General features: G+C 44.0%; 2 protein-coding genes across 6 annotated transcripts in view; both read left to right on the plus strand.

The window, feature by feature from the left end:
- Positions 1-9,300, plus strand: part of DAZAP1 (DAZ associated protein 1) — a 35,423-nt gene extending 26,123 nt beyond the window's left edge. For 3 of the 5 annotated variants that reach the window (XM_077805409.1, XM_077805410.1, XM_077805413.1), the window contains 4 exons: positions 1,582-1,611; positions 2,124-2,264; positions 3,262-3,444; positions 8,301-9,300. In XM_077805409.1, coding sequence (XP_077661535.1) covers positions 1,582-1,611; positions 2,124-2,264; positions 3,262-3,444; positions 8,301-8,473 — 527 coding nt within the window. In that variant the 3' untranslated portion in view covers positions 8,474-9,300. Of the gene's footprint in view, positions 1-1,581; positions 1,612-2,123; positions 2,265-3,261; positions 3,445-5,768; positions 5,859-8,300 lie in introns of all 5 variants that reach the window. The other 2 variants (XM_077805411.1, XM_077805412.1) reach the window with 2 other exon arrangements.
- Positions 9,301-15,240: 5,940 nt separating this feature from the next.
- RPS15 (ribosomal protein S15) lies at positions 15,241-19,494 on the plus strand. The gene is made up of 4 exons (XM_077842203.1): positions 15,241-15,318; positions 16,489-16,574; positions 17,593-17,827; positions 19,325-19,494. Exons 1-4 carry the CDS (start codon positions 15,316-15,318, stop codon positions 19,436-19,438), a joined length of 438 nt encoding a protein of 145 aa, XP_077698329.1. The 5' UTR covers positions 15,241-15,315; the 3' UTR covers positions 19,439-19,494.
- Positions 19,495-19,850: the final 356 nt, after the last annotated feature.

Here is a 19,850-nt window from a genome sequence, read left to right on the forward strand (position 1 = left end):
CTTAAAACTGGCAGTGTCTTTCACTAGCCATGGTTTTGTTACTGACCACATTTAACTTGCATTATTCTTTCAAAAGGTAACATCATCTCATTAGTGATACAGATACTTCCAAGTGGAGTGAAACCATCTATGCAGTGATGTAATACAGTAGAGAACTAAAGTACTGTGCATCTGTTTTCCCCAATTCTGCTTGGGTTTTTCCTTAGTTTATTTTTTTCAGAATGATTTTTGTTACATGCTGCAGAAATCAGTGGGTCTTGCCATCACAAGTTCTGTTTCCTCAACATCCCCCAGCCTGATTAAGTGGGGATCAGTACTGTGATTGGTGCTTCATCCATTCTGTTTAAGTGTGGGGAGCAGGAGTACCAAATCAGCATGTTCTTTTTACCTAGTAGTGGGGAGAAGTCAGGGAGAATTCCATGATTCTGCAGCTGTGGGAATGTGGGTGGCATGGGACCCGGATTCAAAATATTTATGGAACACAGATTTTCAAAGATGAAATCTGAAATGAGTTTCAAGAGAAACTACACGTGAAATATGAAGGAAAAACAGGCTATCTCGTGTCTTTGTATTTCATTACTTAGTGTAGCCTGGAAAAGTAACAAGCAGCTCTGGGGTTAATTGTTAGTGGTGATGCAGGGGAGCACTTAATGCTTATAATTTTCTTGATTTAGCTTGAGCCCTTTAGGGCTGGAAGGAGCAGATGCTTGTTTTAGTTTTGAATGCCATAAAAAAAAACCAACAAGATTCTGGAGATGGAATAAACGTGTTGAATTCATCTAAAGAATGTTTTCATGCCATATGAAGAAATGAGGTGGCATAATTGGTGGATGAATTAGTTGGGGATTGGTCCTGCTTTGAGCAGGGGGTTGGACTAGATGACCTCCTGAGGTCCCTTCCAACCCTGATATTCTATGATTCTATAATTGAGTCACATCTAACGAATATATAACCTGCCTTTCTCAGATATGAGAAATTATTACCATGGAGATAGGGGCTGGCGTCACCTTGTCCATTATGCCCCCATAGGATGGCTTACCATTTCCCCCTGGTGCTTATTTACTTGAAAGCTGCAGCTGAGGCTTTGACAGTCTGCATGGTTTTGCTAATCTGCAAACTCAGATTGAGAAACTAGATCACTTTCATCTTGGTTATTTGCAGGGAAAGGTATCATTATATCCGTCTGTGGGAGGGATTAAATGAAGAACTCTTAAATAAGTTAAACTTTCTACCTTCACACTGCAGCAAATATAAAATGAGGTTCCATGAGTCTAAAACACTTGAAATAGCTGAATGATAACTCTTATCAGCATTATATTTGAAACACCTTGTATCTATAGCTTCACCTTTGTAATCCTTAGTCTTTTTAAACAATGTTATGGAATTATTTTTAACACTAGAATATGCTCTCAGTTTGAACACTGAGTGTAATTTGAGTTTTGAGACTCCTGGACACTTCTTGCATTAGCTCTTTAATCAATGTAGAAAACTGCTTTTTTCAGAATTGCATTGTATGCCATTTTTAATAGAACAGTTTCAATATATAAGTGGATAAACTATCATTCTGTTTCATTGTTTTAGGAATGTGGGTACCAGCTGGACAGGCAATTGGTAAGTAGGGAACAAAAGTTTCATTGTTTAGTGTATTGTAAACTGTAGAAAAGGCCAACTGGTAGTGCAGATGTAAATTGCATTTCAATGAGAATTGATGGTGGCTGTAAATTTCTCAAGTACAGTGCTTCTAGGCCAGTTTTGAAACTAACTTTTGAGTTTGTATTGGAAAAAATATGGAGTGGGGGAACTGTTCTGTTCTTAACTATTCAGTGTTGGGAATTGGAATACACCCTTTTGCTGATAATGCAATTAAATTGATACTGGCCATCAAGAAATTAAATACGAAGAAGAGAAGTGTAGAGTTATTTACAGTCAGGGTTCTCTCAGCATTTCCCAATGTTCATATCCATAGATGGAGGGGGGAGAGTTTCCCAGAGTTTGGTTCCCAGTTACAGTAACAACTTCTTTGTTCTGTTTGGGGTAATTTTGACTTTGTATTAAAAAGTTGCTGTTGCTGAATTTAGATGAAGGCACCGCTTGTTCTCACAACTCTGTACTGGATTTTCTAGGTGGGTATGGACCGCCTCCTCCAGGAAGAGGAGCCCCGCCTCCTCCACCACCTTTTACCTCATATATAGTTTCTACGCCTCCTGGAGGATTCCCACCTCCACAAGGGTTCCCACAGGGCTATGGCACCCCTCCACCATTTAGTAAGTGTCCTCTGTGAGTCTCGAACCAATGATGTGCTATTGAACACAAGAACGGGTTTTAGTCACTTCTGTTTGTCTTTATTTCGTGCCTTTCTGTAAATTCAGTGGAGTCATTCACATTTGATCCACATGTGGATCCACTCAAATATTTCTGTACTGTAACTAGAAATCAGTATATTTTCAGATCCTGTTTCTTTGAATCCATCCATCTTGAATCATATTAGTAATACTCAGTAATACCATAACCTCTCAGTTTTTCGGTTTTGACTGAGGACTTTTACTTTTGACCTCCTCTTTTCTAGAACTGAGGTATTCTACATAGTAATACTACACGTTGAAGACTAGAGACACAGGCTCCCTTGAAAATTCTAGCCGAAGAAATTAGGCACCCTACTCTCATTGAATTTAAATGGGATTTGGGCACCTAACTCCTTTATATTCCTTTAAAATTCCTATGCACAATTGGGTTAAAACTGGCAGAAAGATGCCCTTAATTATCCAAAGTTTCTTGAACAGCCATTATGCACCTCTTAGTTCCAATTCTTGTGCTTTGGGGAAGCAGCCTGTCCAGGATTTTTCAGTCTGTGGCTTTTGGCAACTTCCTTATTTGGATGGATGAAAGGCTTTTTGGAGGGGTGTCTCACCATGACTTTCCCTGCTCCCCCAATACACCTTTCGGTACCTGTGGCTACCTCTTCAGCTATTATTTGCTAGGTAAGATGGTTCAATTGCTGTTAAGCACATGCAGTCTGTGTAACAGGTGTAAGATTTCACATCTCTTAAATGACTTTAGTTGTGGATAGGATGACTGTCAAGAGATGGTTAAATCAATCCCTTTACTTCAGCTGCAGGCAACAAGTAGTAATCTCTTTTTTGTAGACACCTTACAAAGGGTTTACAACAAAATGTTAAATTACTCTGAAGCCAAGTGAAAAGTCCAAGTGCTTTTGGCCTCGTATCATGTCACAGATTTTATGCTCTGCCTCTTATTTATCAGGTTTTGGATATGGTGCTCCACCTCCTCCACCTGACCAGTTTGCCCCTCCTGGAGTACCCCCTCCACCTGCCACTCCTGGGGCAACACCACTAGCTTTCCCACCGCCACCACCACCATCTCAGGCAACTCAGGACATGAGCAAACCCCCAACTGCTCAGCCAGAATTCCCTTATAGCCAGTTTGGTAAGTAACTGCATATAAAATACACTCAGAGCGGCAACCTTTCCCCTCAGCCCCAAGGTTCTGCTTTCCTTTTATTCATAATGTTTTGGTGAAAAGTCACAGTTTCCAGGAGCAGTGTATTAATGCTGACAGCATTTGTACTAATGGTGGGAATGCCAGCTACTGGCTCTCAAGGGCCCCCCAAAACATGCAGTACTCTGATATCACAGTATTGTTTCCTTCCTGCCCAGCCTGAAGTATTGCCCATTTCCTGAATCACTAAATAACTGGCTCTCTAGAGATCTGTGCGGTGGTAGGCTAAGTCACCACTTGCATTCCCCCAAATGCTCAAGTTTAAACTCTTTTTTGTTCAACTAACAATTTCACACTGCAAGGTGCTCAGTAGTTTTGCTTCCTTTTCTGTTGAAATGTCTTGGTTAACACAGTAGCAGCCAAAGGGAATTCTGGTAATCTCACCTCAAGGAAGATGCACTAGAATTGAACCAAAGCACAGTGAAAAGGGCACTGAAAATGGTTGAGTGATGGGGCTTGCATAAGAGGGTGGGCTCAGCATGGAGAATAATGATACTTAAAAGTAGTATCTCATTACTCTAGAGTAATGGGAATTGACTAAGACAAAAAACAATAAAGGGTATAGCGAAATCTGACCTGCATGCCCCTTTTGACCCTGTTTCATAAGACTTGTTGAAATTGATGCAGCTAATTTAAAACAAAAGCGGATACTTACTAGGGAAAACTTTATCAGTCTCTGGAACTCATTGCTGCAAGTAGGTGATAAAGAATGATTTAATAGGTAAGCTACAGTAAGACAAAATATGGGAAGTCAAAGTCTTGTGCTACTGGCTGAAAGATGACTATTTGTAGAGATCAGGAAGGAGTTCTTTCATTTGACCCTTGCACCCAAGCCTTCCATGAGCAGCATTGCCCAATTAGCTGGGTGGGTGTGCCTTCTTCTTGATCACTGGCCATTGGTAACTTCTGAAGGCAGCATACTACACAAGGTGAGCCCAAGAATCAAGAATTTCCACTCTGTCCCTGCATTTTAACCACTTTTCCCCTGTGTTTATGCATGCCTTACTAGTCCCATATAAAATACCTGCAGAAGCTGTTCATTACGAAATGTCTGCTCCATAAAGCTCTTTGAAAGGATTTTCTATAGTCCAAATAATCTGAAGTATAAGACTTCCGATAGGAGATCAGCTTTTCAGTTGTTCTTGACATGCATAAGGTGAGGGTGTTAGTTATGATGGGTTTAGTTAGAGATGTTCTTAAGCTTATGTCACAGACACAGTAGCTGGGATCGAAAGTTCCCCCAATTTGACTTCAGGTGGAAGATTTTCTTGTCTTGTCGGAAACGTGCCTTTGTTACATATGAGGGGAAACTTCTACTGATTAGAATAAAAACTGATACATACAAATTTATCTTGTCTCAGACTTGGTAGCCAAGTCTTTTAATACCAATAATTAAAATGGATCCAAACAGCAAAGGCGTAATTGATTATATATAAACTTTCCATACAGGGAATTCTGCTCTAAAGTTCCTGTTGCAAGACTTTTATGTAGTAACCTCCAATTATCATTTAAAAAACCTCACTACTCAGTTTAATTGCCTGACTTTCAAAACAATGTTGTGAGGGATAGTTGGGGTGTCTGGTGTAAGGAATATGTAGTACCAGCTGCATCTTGTATAAATCTTGGAGACATTTTTCCCCCCAGCGAGTATCTGAAATGCTGGTTATAGTTAGTCCTTAGGGGTTAATGGATTTTTTGGAAGGAGGAAGAGGGTTAGATAATGTTGTTAAATGCATTAGTGGGATTAATCTCTCTCACCCCAAAATTCATGCCAGAAAGCAAACTACTTCTGTGCAAGACTGCACTCACAGTATATTTACACAGCATTAGAAGTGTTCAACTTAGTGTATTACCACCCAAGTCAATAACCTCTTCATGTTTATAAAGCTATGTTTAAGATCTTTTTAACCTCTTTAAGATCTTTTGAACTTCATGTGTCATTTGCAATTCAGCTAGCAGCATTGGTATACAAAAGGCAGTTAACAAGTTTTTCATGTTTTCACTTAAATGCATAGAGTTTATAGACTTTAAAGAGGCATCAAAGTATTTAATCATTTTGGCATTTACAGATTAATCCTGGCTTCACAGCATCATAAATGCTGCTATGTTTACAGCTGAGATAAATGTAAACACTCTAGTAAATTAAACTCTAACAAGGGTGTGTCTCCCTCACCCCCCAAAAAAAAAATAATTATATCTCTGTACAGGGCTGTCTTGGGGTTAGTCACCCTGGTCTCCTCATTTCTTACTAGGGCTGGGTACCTATTCTCAAGACCCTTCAGGCTACGCGCCAATACTTTGTTTACACTCTTATGGTCAGGCTGAGCAGTGATATATCCTAGGTAGGTGGAGCCTATTTACAACCAATGCTCTTACTTTATCTGCATTTGGGAAATTAACTTTTATTTCTTGCAGGGTCTCTTCTCTTTGAGGGTGGGTGAGATAAGTATGGTGGCTTGGAAATGTTTGCTTTTTACAGTTCAAGGATAATCTAGTTTAAATATCTGTTAGTTGGCATAAGTAAAAATGCGTCGTTGGAATATGGCTGCTCTGCTGTTCGCTTTCCCAAGATCTTGCATTGGCAAGACTTAAATTGTCTTGTGTAAGCAAATTGCATTTAGTTACCCTAAGCAACAGAGTCAATATCCCCTGCTACTGTTGACACGACTGACTTAGAATCCAGGTCACTCGGGAGCAGTGAATCAGCTGTGTGTCGCTTTTGGAAGTGACAGTGCAGACCAATGGTGGGATAGTTCGCTAGAGGAGAGAACAGTGCCCAAAAAAACCAACAGCTGTTGGTTTGACTGCTGGATTCCTTTGTGGCCAACAAACCAGCAGAGCTCTGGTTTTCTTAACTTTTCACTGCAAGCCACAGTGCTGCTGAGAGTAACGTGATTATCTTCACTCCGAACCCCAACCCTTGGCATTAAATTAATGCATTTAAGATTGCCTACTGATCTTTGTGTCAAAAATGGCTGAATTAGCAGCTTGAGAAATCTTCAAACGGGGAAGCCCATGGTAGTACTGTTGGGTTCATTAGTGGTAGTAAGTCCTGTGAGACAGGCAGAGCTTGAAATTGAAATACTGAAGAGATGCCAAGAGACTGTTGCTTTGGATTAGCAGAGTTAAACCTGCTTTAACCCTGTGCAGAAAAAAATTTGACTCAGATCCACTGAGTAGTTACAGGATTCTTAACAGGGCTGTCTTGCATAGTGGAATTTCACGTTGATGCCATTGTAGTGACTGACAGTTGTATTTTAATCACTAGAAAGATTCTGTTAGATTTCTTAACTTCTTTTAGTAAGTTACTGTTAATACACATCCATTTGCCTTCCAGGAATTTAGTTTTTTCCTCCAAATTGAAAGGTGGTCTCTGTCTCCTCTGTCATCCTGTTTACTCTAAACCTGTTGCTCCAAAATCTCTGACCTCTGCTCCAGATTATGTTGCAGAATGGAGGTTACAATCTCATTGACAAGGCAGGAGGAAGATTTGGTAGGAGGTAGAAGTCTCCTGATTCCGTAGTTACCTTTATGATCTCTTCAGAGACAGGAAGCTAGTTGTTACACAGTCAGAAAGATACTGATTTACAGAATAAATGAGCATAAAGTTCACAGAGGGACAGCTCACTTTTAGTTTTAAAATGAGTAAGTCTGGTGAAACAGTTTAGACTAACTCAGTGGCTGTGTTAGTATGAATAGCAAGGGTACACAGAAGGGATGGCTATTCCAATATAACTATTTATCTGTTGCTTCTGTGTTTTTGCTACATTGGAAATATAGTCTGCCTGCTTCAGTTATGTGAGAAGCTGATGATAAAATGGCTTTTGCTATTCTTTTGAGCTGTCTTTGAGAAGAAACGTGCCACACCATTTGCTTATTTAAGCTGGTTCTGTGCAACGAGTTAATGGCAGGGTAGGGTGTTGGATCTGGATGGCAATTAGCTGAAGTCCCTTTTTAACCACATAATGTGGGCAGTAGAAGCAATAACAAGCTTCCTGATTCTGGCCTGTGGATCTGATGGAAGTTTATGGGAGTCCAGTCACCACATCCTTTGAAAGGGACACTGTCAACTTGGGTTTTTTAATTCACAATTTCAGAAAATTCCAGTTTCTGATGCAACCGTCGTCTTAAAAACAATACATTCAGAGCCTAGTATTTAAAACTCCTTTTTAAAGCAATTTCCTAGGGTTATCTTATAGGGTTCTTTTCAGCAAAGGAAAACTTGACTATACACAGGAAACTAAAATTGGCTGAACACAAAATAAACAGAAAATCACAATCTTTCACTAACTCCTTTCAGTTAGAAACATCAGCTATAGTAACTATCAGCTTTTCAGACAGATGTTTCCCCATTAATTTTCTCTACCTCTGCTGAAATTGACAGAATGCTAGTTTTGCTAATATGAACACTTATCCATTATGGACTAATAGATACTACCAACCCACTTTACATAAGCCTCTGAACAGCAGTAGCATGACATTTTGGTCACCACCAGCCTGGGTAAGATTTGATAGAGAGTGAAAAGCACTATCTCCAATTAGGCATTCAGTCCCCCCTCCTCTCTGCCTTTTGTCATTACCTGTATTTTCTACATGTAAATCCAAATAACTTGGTCAAATGTAAAAGCAACTATCATCTGGGTGTTAGATCAGCACATCACTGTGTGTTCATAGGGCTGTGCATTGGTATGTGTGGCATCAGTTTTCAGTTGGTGCTGCACCTCTATCTTTGAGCTTGTGGACTGTAATAGAAGCTTACTGCAGACTTTTCCTCTTCTTCCCAGGTTATGGACAAGACTTGAGTGGTTTTGGACAAGGTTTCTCCGACCCTAGCCAGCAGCCCCCCTCCTATGGAGGCCCCTCGGTGCCACCATCAAGTGGCCCACCTGCAGGAGGAAGTGGTTTTGGACGAGGACAGAACCATAATGTGCAAGGATTTCACCCCTACAGACGCTAGCACATGCTGGCAATCAGGGAATCCTGTCCACAGTGGGATATCTGGTAGCAGCTGAAGCCGGGAATCCCAGACTTCTGAACTTGTGACAATCACATACTTGATGGAGGAAAAATCTAACAACATTGGGGGAGGGGAACGGGAGAGGGGATGGCTTTTGAAGGCAACGCTGTGGGTGTTTGGACTGCAGGTTTTAAATATATTCCTTTCTCTAACCCATCAGCACAAATAAAGAAAATGTCACTGGTTCAAACTACAGGGTTTTAAAAATGTCTTCAGCTTTAATTCAAAACTTCAGGTTTCTTTTTTTGAAATTATTTTTCCTGAGCCTTTGTTTTACCGTATATTGTAAACTTTTATGTTTAAAGAAAAATATATACATTTACAGATTGTGAAATTTTTAAGAGAAATTTTCTACTATGTATGCTGGCTTATTTTTTAATTTAAAACAGGGTTTCCGTTAGCAATGTTGGAAGTGATGGTCAGTTTCAACCCCTTTACTTCAAACATAGTGGTGGGGCAGTTGGTCCAGAAACTCTGGGAGTTAGAAGAAGAAATCTACTGAGTGTATTTTGCTTTTGTTACCTGACAGTATAGAACTGGTAACAATGCAGGTGCAGACTTGTTGATGCACAGAGTCACTTATGAAGTACAGCATTTAAATCTGTGCTTCAAACTCTTTAAAATCCTCTGTGGATTTCATTAGGGGTTAACGGAGGCCTTGTTAAGATGTAGATTTCCCTCAGGCAAAAGGTTTAGGTGCATTTTGCACTAACCAGTGATTACCCCTGGTTTGAATAAAGAGAAGTACATTTGGATTAGAAACATAAGCCTGTCTCCATTTTTTTTTTCTTACAAATTTTTCCATGTGAATTGGGTTCTCATGAAAGTTGCCATATTGACAGCCCTGGAAAAGAAATCCTTGTGGGTAGAGCGTCAGTGCACCCTTACCCACACTTTTTGCCCTGTGCCTCAACCAGGATCTTTAGGTACTGCCTAGAAGTGAAAGCATAATGCGCTCTTCATGCCCTTTTAGCCCTTAATGCAAGTGATATGATTGGATTGATGTAGGATCTGGACTGAGACCATTCAATTAATTTCATAGGCTACTGAAGAACCTCAGTAGCTTTAAGAAAAGGAGTACTTGTGGCACCTTAGAGACTAACCAGTTTATTTGAGCATAAGCTTTCGTGAGCTACAGCTCACTTCATCGGATGCATAAAGTGGAAAATGCAGTGAGGATGTTTTATACACACAGACCATGAAAAAATGGGTGTTTATCACTTCAAAAGGTTTTCTCTCTCCACCCCACTCTCCTGCTGGTAATAGCTTATCTAAAGTGATCACTCTCCTTACAATGTGTGTGATAATCAAGGTGGGCCATTTCCAGCACAAATCCAGGGTTTAACAATCCGATGAAGTGAGCTGTAGCTCACGAAAGCATATGCTCAAATAAATTGGTTAGTCTCTAAGGTGCCACAAGTACTCCTTTTCTTTTTGCGAATACAGACTAACACGGCTGCTACTCTGAAACCTGTCAGTAGCTTTAGGTCCACACCAGACTGATCTCGAGTTGAACTGGTAATCTACAGTTGAAAGACTCAGTGTACCATTATGAGTCTCCAAAACCCTCTTCTGTCTCTTACATGTGCATGACTATAAGCAGGAATTGATGCATTACGGAGCACTAGCACATTAAATCAGTGATCTGCTTTAGTCTAGAATTAAAGATGGGTTAAGTTTCAAGATTATCAGGCTGCAAAGTAATCTTAAACCCTAAATGTAGCATGTAAACATATTCAAGCTCTCAATTTAAGAGGTGAGGTCAAAGTACATAAATGTCTAACAAGAATATATCCATCTCAAAGAAGAGGGTGGGACTAACTCCTCTAAGATTTGGCATTCAGTTATATATAAAATTTATATAAAAGCAGTGGCAATATATATATTTTCCCATGTGTCCTCATACAAGTCCAGGTAGTGTTACCTCCCCATATCAAGGATCTGATCTATGAAAAAATCCTTCACTGCATAATTCCTCTGGAATCAGCTTTGTGCTGGTTTGAGCAGTGATAGAGGATTAAACTCCAATTGGTTGCAAATTGCTATGTGAGCTAGCTGCTTTATTCAAGAAAGTGCTTCAGGGGCAGGTCTTAGGGAGCTAGTGAACTGTGTTATCACCTTCACAGAGCTGGGTTCATATTTGGTTCAGAGTGCAAACTAAACTAGTTTGAACTTGTAGGCTTGCATGACACTTCATCAACACGTCCAAAATATACCACAGATCTACTCCTACATCAGCCACTCCCACTATGCCCAGATCCTCTCCAAACCCATTCACTGGCTTCCCCTGAACCTCTGTGTCACATTTAAGCTCCTTGTTCTTACCTTCAAACCCCTGCATAACTTGGCTTCTACCTACCTCTTTGCAAGTAACTAAACAGCCCCAACTTGCTTTTTCTTTCTTCCATGCAGCCTCCTGTTCTGAGGAGCTCCCTCCAACCTGAATTTCCAGTGCCTCTGCTAAGTCCTGTAAACACTTTATTTGGCCTGTAAATCTTAGTGTTAAAACACAGAACTAACCTTCCAGCACCAGCGCTGCTCTGTTGCTACGTGATGTCCTTCGACTTTCCATCTTTTGTCCACTGATTGTGTAGATTGCGAAGCCGGGGCTGGGTCCCTTGTCTGTGCATGTCTAGTTCCAACTTGCTTTTAGCGTTGTCACCATTTGTACTGCAGAGACAACTGGCACATCCGGGGAAGACTATGGGTCAGAATTGTAGAGACTGGATGAATTAGGTGCAAGCTTCTGAACACAATATAGTTCTATTAATGCTGGAAGATTCCACTTGCAGCATTTCCCATCTCTGCTGCTACCTGCTGTATGAGAGTTATGCTTGCAATCTCAGTACAAATATAACAAACTGTGTGACACTTACGTAGGGAGGAGACAGTTCAAGGAACTCAAACTAAGCCCTTGTGTGTGTCTGTTTATTTTGGATGCTAGCACTGCCCTCTGATCCCATCTTTAAATGTCACTTGACCATAACTCTTTAAAAAAAAAAAAAAGCTAAATTCTGGATTGTCTTTGCATTGTTTGAACACTCAGCCTTTCTGCTTCTTACACCTAACCACCGCTTCTTGTTCTCCAGCCTCAGTTGTTCACCTCTGATACTCCTAGGCTCTGAATCAAGAGTCCACTAGCTTCTGCTAACTCCAGGCCTGGCACTTAGTCGAGCGTTGATAATTCTGGGGTAGAGTTAGCTTTTTTCTTTTTTTTTAAATGGGTGAGGCAAGCAGAAAAAAGCTAAACTGGGATTTTAAATGGTAGGATAGATGCAGAGTGAATAGAGACTCTCCTAGTTGAATAGATAATGCATTGAGAGGTTAACCCCAATTTCTGCCCTCTCCAGAGAAGAATGGTGGTTGTAGCCCCCTCTGCACCTTCTGTTGAGCCCCCAGTTTTGCAAAAGGAAAAACTGGAGTGACCATGTGAAGCAGGTTCCTATGCAATTTCTGGCTGTTCTTGGGGCTGGTAAATTAATTTCTATAGTGGATTCATTTACACTGATTCTCAGAGCTAAAGCATGGTCTCTGGATGTTAAACAGCTTGTGTTTGTATTGTCCAATCACTGTTAAATGGGGAGTGAAAGCAGATTTTGCAGTGGCACTGTGCTCCTGTTGTGTTAGTGTCACAAATGCCACCTCAGCAGCAAGGCAGGCACTGGCAGAAGAGGAACCGCAAAGCTTAAAGCAAAAAACTGCATTGTGGCCAGCAATCTGAATGGAAGGATTTTACATTGGGTCATTTAAACCAAAGCAAAGAGTAAAATCCTAGGAGTCTGACTTGAAAGCATTGTACGCTCATGTTGCATTGGTGTAACTGACTGCAACAAGGGGCAGGATAATGGAGAATATCTTAACTCTTCTTTATTTATGCTTTTCATCTTGTATTTCGTGCAGCTTGAATGTTCAAGCTTGACTGGATGTGTTGAATTTCTAGACCGGGTTTGCTTTTCAGTTCTCCTGCACTTCAGCTGTTTGGAATTGCAACATGGAAGGGGATGTTTCAAATGGTTGCACAGGTTTTGTTTAATAAACCATTAAATCTGTTTGAAGTGCAACTGTGCCCAGCAACAGAAACTGAATCAACCCGTGCTAAGAGCTGAGCCAGCATTTGTCTGCAGCACCTTCGCCTAACACTTGTGTGAATCATCTCACAAAGCATAGCGGGCTGGAGGCTCTCCAAATTCTGTGAGCAAGAGAGAAATGACCCAGCGATGGTATTGGAGGAACAGTTCTATTAGGAAATCTGATCTTGGGCATGTCTTCACTGCACTTAACTCAGGGGTTTGGCAGTTGGGTCTAGACTAGTGAAAGCCCTAGCTGACTTCTGGGGGCATGTCCCATAGTTCTCTGTGCTGCTGCAGCAGTAAACTGAGATGCTTTGTGATTCTTCCCCAGTGAATTGCAGGGGACGCTCTTGTCTGTTCTGGGCACGGGGAGGGAATTGTGGGAAGGCATTGGAGGACTATCCGTACTTGAGTGATCTGGCCTCATCCAAACTAAAAGTGGGTGAGGACCAATCTGAGTGAAAGCAGCACCCAAGTTCTAATCCATGTCCCCAGCTAGCCTGGGTTCAGAGCACCACCAAATTCAGGTGAGAGGGTGTTGTGTGTGGATTGGAGAGGGCTTAGGGGCAACACCTGAGTAAGAACCCAGGTTAACTCTGACTTGAAGACATACCTCATGTGTGAGACAAATTTATGTACATCTGTGTCTCTGCTCCCTAGATGAGTGGAAAAAGAACAGACAGTTTTATGGTGCCACTGCTGGGAAGCAAGGAGGCAGCAGTTCTGAAACCCATATAAATCTCAGCCTTGCTGCCTCCCTTAGGTTTTCTTTGCCACCTCATCTTGGAAGCACAGAGGCATTGCCTCATCTTTCCTGCTCTCTCCCTCCATCTGGACTAAGGAAGGACTAGGAGACAAGAAAAAAAGAAGAGTAAGGAGAGAAGCCAGACGCCTGAGATTTCTGCTTCAGCCCAGGGGAGAGGATAAAAAGCAAAGCTCCTAGCTCTGAAGCGGAGCATCCTTCTTCATAGGGGTCTCAGCTGGGGCCAGCCATTTAATCAGACATGCTTCCCACCTGAAAATGGCCAAGTGGTCTCCTACTTCTGAAAGGTGGCTACTTGCGTACCTGGGACTAGCACCCTGCCTAAGCCTTCTGCTTTGCTTCATAGCCTACTCAGCTATGCAGCAGCTTCTCTGCCTCCACCTGGACCTCATGTCTTGTTCTGGTAAGTCCTGCACTGGTGGGGATTTCTTTTGCCTGCCCCCCAAATAGCCTCTTGCCCTTTCTCAGTGGGGATTCCCCTCAACCTTCTGCTCCTCATCACCTGCTTTTGCTCCAATTTCTGCAGCCTCTTCATCTTCCTGGAATTCCATCCACTCCTTGTCACCCTCCCAAAACTCACCCCTGTCCAGGCAGCTATATGGTTGGTGTGTAAGCATAAGGACTCCAAATCACCTGACAGCCTTGCTCCCAGCCCCTGGCATCGAGAGCAAATTGTAAGCATAGCCAGTGTGTACTGTGATTATGACTATTTGCTGCTTCCCAGGGCCTAGAGGGAGCTATGAAAAGCAGAGCATAAATTAGAGCAGCCCTGAGGCTGCTCTAACTTACACCAAGGGGGCAGGCAGGGCCTCAGGGTACTCAGAACATGGGGAGACTGCAGGTGACACAGTTGCTCTTCCCTTCATGTCCCCAAGTACAGGAATGGAGTAATTGAGAATTGGTCCCATTGTGCTATGTTAGGTCACTCAGGTTTTATTGAGCCACTGTCATTCAAAATGAAACTATCAAATAGCCTTCTGTAATTTTTCTTTTTTATCTTAAAATGAATTTGGTTAATAACGCTCACAAGGACTCAAATCTATATTCTAGCCAAACAACTAGAATCAAACAGGGATTTTTTTTCTGTGAGAAATGTTGATGAAAATGGAGGGAAACAGTTTTTATGTTTCTCAAACTTTTTCAGCTTTTCTTTGAACAAGCAAATTGAAACCTGAACAGTTTTCCGTTTTAAACTATTTTTTCCTCCAAAAATTGTAATTTGACCGAAATGGACGCATCTACCCAGAGTAGGTGCCCAGGGTAGCAACCTTGGGAAGTAGCCTATGCCAACTGGGGGCTGTGCTCAGCTGGGGCTAGGCTAGGTGGGTGCCCAGAGGGGACTGGGGTAAGCGGGTGCCTGGAGTAGGGTGGAGGAATAAGTAGGGTTGCTAACAGTCCCTTATTTTTTCATATCTGTGCTGAGTGCTGCAAGAAATACCCTGGTACAGGTAGCTGAATGCTGGTTGTGATCGGGGCTTGGACTAGATGACCTCCTGAGGTCCCTTCCAACCCTGATATTCTATGATTCTATGATTAGTATTAATAATAATAAATACTGGGAGGAGGAGTGGGGCAGGGGTGCTAAGAAAACAGCCCTCAGCATTGCTAACCAAGTGTGGGAATGGGGATAGGGCAGAGGAGATAGGGGGCCAGCCAGGTGAGACTTTAGGGTTGGCCTGGGGTAGGGAGGTGCCCTAGAAATGGACAGGTGAGCCATGAAGCTGCTGGCACCCCACGTGCTGCGCCAGCAGTGATGAGTGAGACTTTAACACCGCTTCCCTCCTCTCCCCGCCCACTTCCCTTTTTTTAGCGGCGGCCCCTTTAAATCTTAGTGAGGGCGGAAACGCCGCGCTGAAGCCGTAGTGGGCGAGGCCTGCCCCTTGCTCTGCTCTCGCGACATCAGGGGCCGCCCGGACGAGATCAGCCTTTTCCGCAGAGACGCGGCCAAGATGGTGGGTGAGGGTGGGATGGGCCGGGGCCCTTAATCCGGCTTCATCCGCTTCGGGGCGGGCTCGGCTGGGGCTCCGGGCGCCGATACCTTCGGAGGGCGCTGCCCCCTGCCCGCCTGGGGCTGTATGGGCGGGGAACGGGCCCGGCTCTGGCTGCAGCCCGGCTCGGGCCCTGGCGGGGACGGGGAGGCACCCGGCTTCTCCGGGGATGGGGCCTGAGCGGAGCGGGCTGGAGAGGAGGGCGGGTGCGTTGTGGGGGGAGGGGGAGCCGGGGAAGGAGTGGGGGGGGGTTGCGGTGGGGTAGTTGGGGTGTGTGTTGTGCATGTGTCTTGGGGGGCTGTTGGAGGCGCTGCGGGTACGTGCGGTGAGGTTGCGTTGTAGGCGGTGTCGGTGACTCTGGGGAGTTTTGTGTTGAGGGAGAGTTGTGTCTTGGGGGGGGGGTGTTGTGAGATTGTCTGTGTACAATATGTGGGGCTGAGCATGTGTAAGGTGTGCTGGGGCATGACTGGGCACCCGGGGGGTTGTCTGAATGCCGCATGTCGGTGCAGGGGTGGGGGGTGTGTGTGTGTGTGTGTTCTGTGTGGGGTGCTGATGGTGGAGGCCGATGGAACTTGTGTGCCACTCCGGGGAGCTGTGGATTGTTGTAGGGCCAGGCAGGGTGCTGAAGGTGCGTGTGCGGGTCTGTTGTATGTGGAGTGCTGGCACAGGGCTGCGAAGCTTATGGAAGCATGCTGAGCAGGATTGGTTTATGAACCAGGCTAAACTGGTTCCAGATATGTCCAGTAACCATCCTCTTGTAAATATGGATTTGGCCAGTTAAGCCATGTGAATGCTTCACCTTGGGGGGGGGGGGGGGGTGTTTCATTAGCTCTGCGAGATGGAATGTTTGTGTGCTCCAAAGTGAAAGGAGCATTAATATCGATTTCTGTACCAGTGAATCAGTATGAATAATACAGCATTTATATTGGTTCCTCAGAGCACTTTTACCAAGACTAATGAACTACCATGCATGTGCTCCTCTTCCCCCCCCAACACGTAAACGTGGGCAATAACTGGGCTGATAAACACAGGGGAGCAGGGCAGCCAAGGTATCTGGCAGAATGTCACAGTCTGTGTAGATGTCTTTGTAATTTGGAGGCCTAATCTGGTTTTCCTCTGGTTCTCTCCATCCAGGCGGAAGTCGAACAGAAGAAGAAACGGACCTTTAGGAAATTCACCTACAGAGGTGTTGATCTGGATCAGCTCCTCGATATGTCCTAGTAAGAAACTCTTGCTTATTGGCACCCTTCTTCTCCCCCCCTCCCCCCCACCAGACCAAGCAATGAGGTTATGTTAAGAGATGAAGGCAGGTCTTGTGGTGAGAGCCCAGGACTGGGAATCAAGGTATCTAATTCTATGCGACAGACCCGTAGGCCCTGTCTTTGCTGCAGAAGTAGCCAGGCGTAAACAGGATTGTGAAATAGTTTGGGGCCAAGTGTATTATATGACTTCTATTGTCTCATCTAACAATGAGAGTGGGCCATATTCTGAACCAAGAATACATTGGGATTAAGCTGTGGTTCCTTAATTTGGATAGAACAGCTTTTTTGCTATCCACTCAGGCAAAAACCTTTATAACAAGACCATGCCTTCTGTTTAGTTTCCCCATCTATAAAATAAAGATACTATCAGTCTTTCTCCTGGAGACTTAATTAGGGTAAATGCATTCATATTAGTAATGTGACCTGGAATCTTTGAGTACAAAGGACTATCGAAAAGCAACATTTTGTTGTCCGCTACTTTACTTGAGTGTTCTTATAGAAGTAATTTGCTATGTTCATTCGTATTTCTGGTATCCTTAATTTGGACCAAGCATGTGGGAGATGGGGTGGTGTCAAGATGGGGCCACTCCCCCAGCATTCCGTGGGCCCAGAACTGTGTGGGGGAGAGGCCCTAACTCTGAGGGCGCTAGGACCCAGGTGGGGTGCAGCTGCTGAGAGGAGCCATAGACCCCAGCTTGCAGGAAGGGAAGTTGCCAGAGCAGGGACCTCTGGCCATTCAGAAAACTTTCCACAGTTTCTCTGGACTTTCGGCTGCCCTGCATACTAGACTACAGATTTGCTCGCTCCTGAATCTTTCCAAACGGAACAGATGATAATTCTATCCTCCCACGGCTGGCAAAAGAACCCAGGAGTCCCTGGCGCCAGGTCCGGTGTTTCACTCCTTTCCTCACTGAATCTAAATATTACATGTGAGCTGACTCTTCTTGAGCTGGTCTGGTCCTTTTTGTTACTTCAGTGAGCAGCTGATGCAGCTGTACAGTGCCCGCCAGCGCAGGCGTCTGAACCGCGGCCTGCGGCGCAAGCAGCATTCCCTCCTGAAGCGCCTTCGCAAGGCCAAGAAGGAGGCCCCTCCCATGGAGAAGCCAGAGGTAGTCAAAACTCACCTGCGCGACATGATCATCCTCCCCGAGATGGTGGGCAGCATGGTTGGCGTATACAACGGCAAAACCTTCAACCAGGTGGAAATCAAGGTGAGTCATGCAGGAGCGAAAGGTTTAAATACTGCCTGACAGCAGCAGAAACTTACCAGCATCCTGCTTGCTTAGGCCCCGTCCCTGCTCCTGAAATTTCCTGCGCTGGATTGATTTTGAAAGTGTAAGCCATTTGCCCTTTAATTTGCTTGAACTTCTGTTCCAGCTGGGGCCTTGGCCTGTTCTGCCTCTTGGAGGAGAGTCTTTGTGTATGACGCTTTAACACCAGTGAAAGACAGATTGTTGTGGGAGCTTTTTGTTTTTTTAAAAAAAAACCAAACTTTGTTGTCATTCTCTATTTTCTTTTGAGAAGGTGGTGTCTGACTTTGGGGAATGTGCTACATACAAGGCTTTTTCTTCTTAGCTTGTTAAGACCTATGCTGAAGCTTTGCAAGAGGTTCCTTGCCCTTCTGGTAATTCAGTGAATGAATCAGTTGTGCATAGTGCTGCGGTGTACGAGAGAAGTAACTGGGGGAAGGATCTGTCGGCAGTGCAACAAAAAGCTTGCTCTTAACTTGGCTAAGCTAAGGAGATTAAGAACATGTTGCTTCTTGCAATGTAGACAGACCCTTTGCGGCAGTCCTGTACCCCCTCACCCCTACGCTCACCTGCCTGGTGGTGGCAGGGCAAGAGCTCAGTTACAGAGCCACAGTGTGTCTTGCTGTATCGAGAAATCCATCTTGCAAATCTAACTGGAAATGAAGTAGCCAGCAGGTGCAGTGTGGTGTGATCTGAGGTTACGAGGAAGGATTAAACAACTGACCAACGTTTTCTTTGCCTGCTTTGTTTGTGGTTGAAATCTAACCTGCAAACCTGTGGAAGGCTTAGGGTAGATCTACCTGTTTGGGCTCTCTGGTTGGGGGAATGTTTGAGTTGTACACTTGGGGGAGTGATTTTTTTTTTTTAAAGGCACAGCTGGCAGTTAGATGTGAAATGGGAGTGAGACACCTGGGATACTAACTCATAATGGCCACTTGTGCCTTTGAACATCTCCGTCTTTGGCTGTCTATCAGTGTGGATTGCTGTAGCTAATTGCAGTGGCCTAAGCAACACCCAAGCCACATTTACAGTAGACGTTCCTTAGCACTGTAGTTATATTGGTAAGTGTTCCTAGCAGGGACGCAGCTATTGCCAGCAAGTGGCCAGGTGTGACTTGTGCTTGCTCAAAACAATAGTAGCAGGGAACTCTGGAGCAGTCTGAAGGCTGAAACGTTCACATTGTTGTTCAATGAAAGATCAGTCAGTCCGCCTGGATAATTTGGGCACAGAAAGAGGGCTACATTAATTGAATTGGCTACAAATGGCATGCCCATCTCTGCCTGCACCAAGCACCTGATAGATGTGGGTGGAGGTATTGCATTTTTAAAGAGTAGTTCTAAACAGTCATCCTAGAGCTCTGAGCCATGAAATCCAAACTCTCCTGTTTTAGGCTCTCGGCCGCTTGTCACGTCAGATCAGTCGTGTTTCTGAATAGTCACCCTGTCTTTTCTCTTGCAGCCCGAGATGATTGGCCACTACCTGGGCGAGTTTTCCATCACTTACAAGCCAGTGAAACACGGCAGACCTGGTATCGGTGCCACCCACTCATCTAGGTTCATTCCTCTGAAGTAAATGATGCTTCGGGAAAATGTTTTCTATATGTAAATAAAGAAAATGCTCCTGCCCGACACTGTCTCTGGTCCCTCTCTGGGTAGGGTCTTGAAAATTTCCCTTCCATTTGGGCTGAAGCTAAATGCCACTAGGAGTTTGTGTGTAGGCCTGGGGATTCTGTAGAGAATTGAGTCCATGTGTCTGCATAAGCTCACTGAAAATGCTTTGTGGTGTGCAACCGGGGACAAGTCAGGTGGAATATCCCTTCCTGGCGCTGGAAGGGATACTCCACGTGCCTTGTCTCCAGCTGCACAGCTTGTTGGTCAAGGAATGCCATCTCTGGTGGTGGGTGGGAGGGGGAATGGGCTTGTGCCCTAATAAGCCTCTTTGCGGGTCTGATAAGAATTTTTTCAATGTTTCTTCTTTTTTATTT

Source organism: Eretmochelys imbricata, chromosome 25 (genome assembly GCF_965152235.1).
Source record: "Eretmochelys imbricata isolate rEreImb1 chromosome 25, rEreImb1.hap1, whole genome shotgun sequence".
Lineage (NCBI taxonomy): Eukaryota > Metazoa > Chordata > Testudines > Cheloniidae > Eretmochelys > Eretmochelys imbricata.

Coding starts and splice junctions, on each gene's coding strand:
- RPS15 (XM_077842203.1), top strand. Junction 16,575..17,592: donor CAGCTCCTCGATATGTCCTA/GTAAGAAACTCT, acceptor TTGTTACTTCAG/TGAGCAGCTGATGCAGCTGT. Junction 17,828..19,324: donor TCAACCAGGTGGAAATCAAG/GTGAGTCATGCA, acceptor TTTCTCTTGCAG/CCCGAGATGATTGGCCACTA.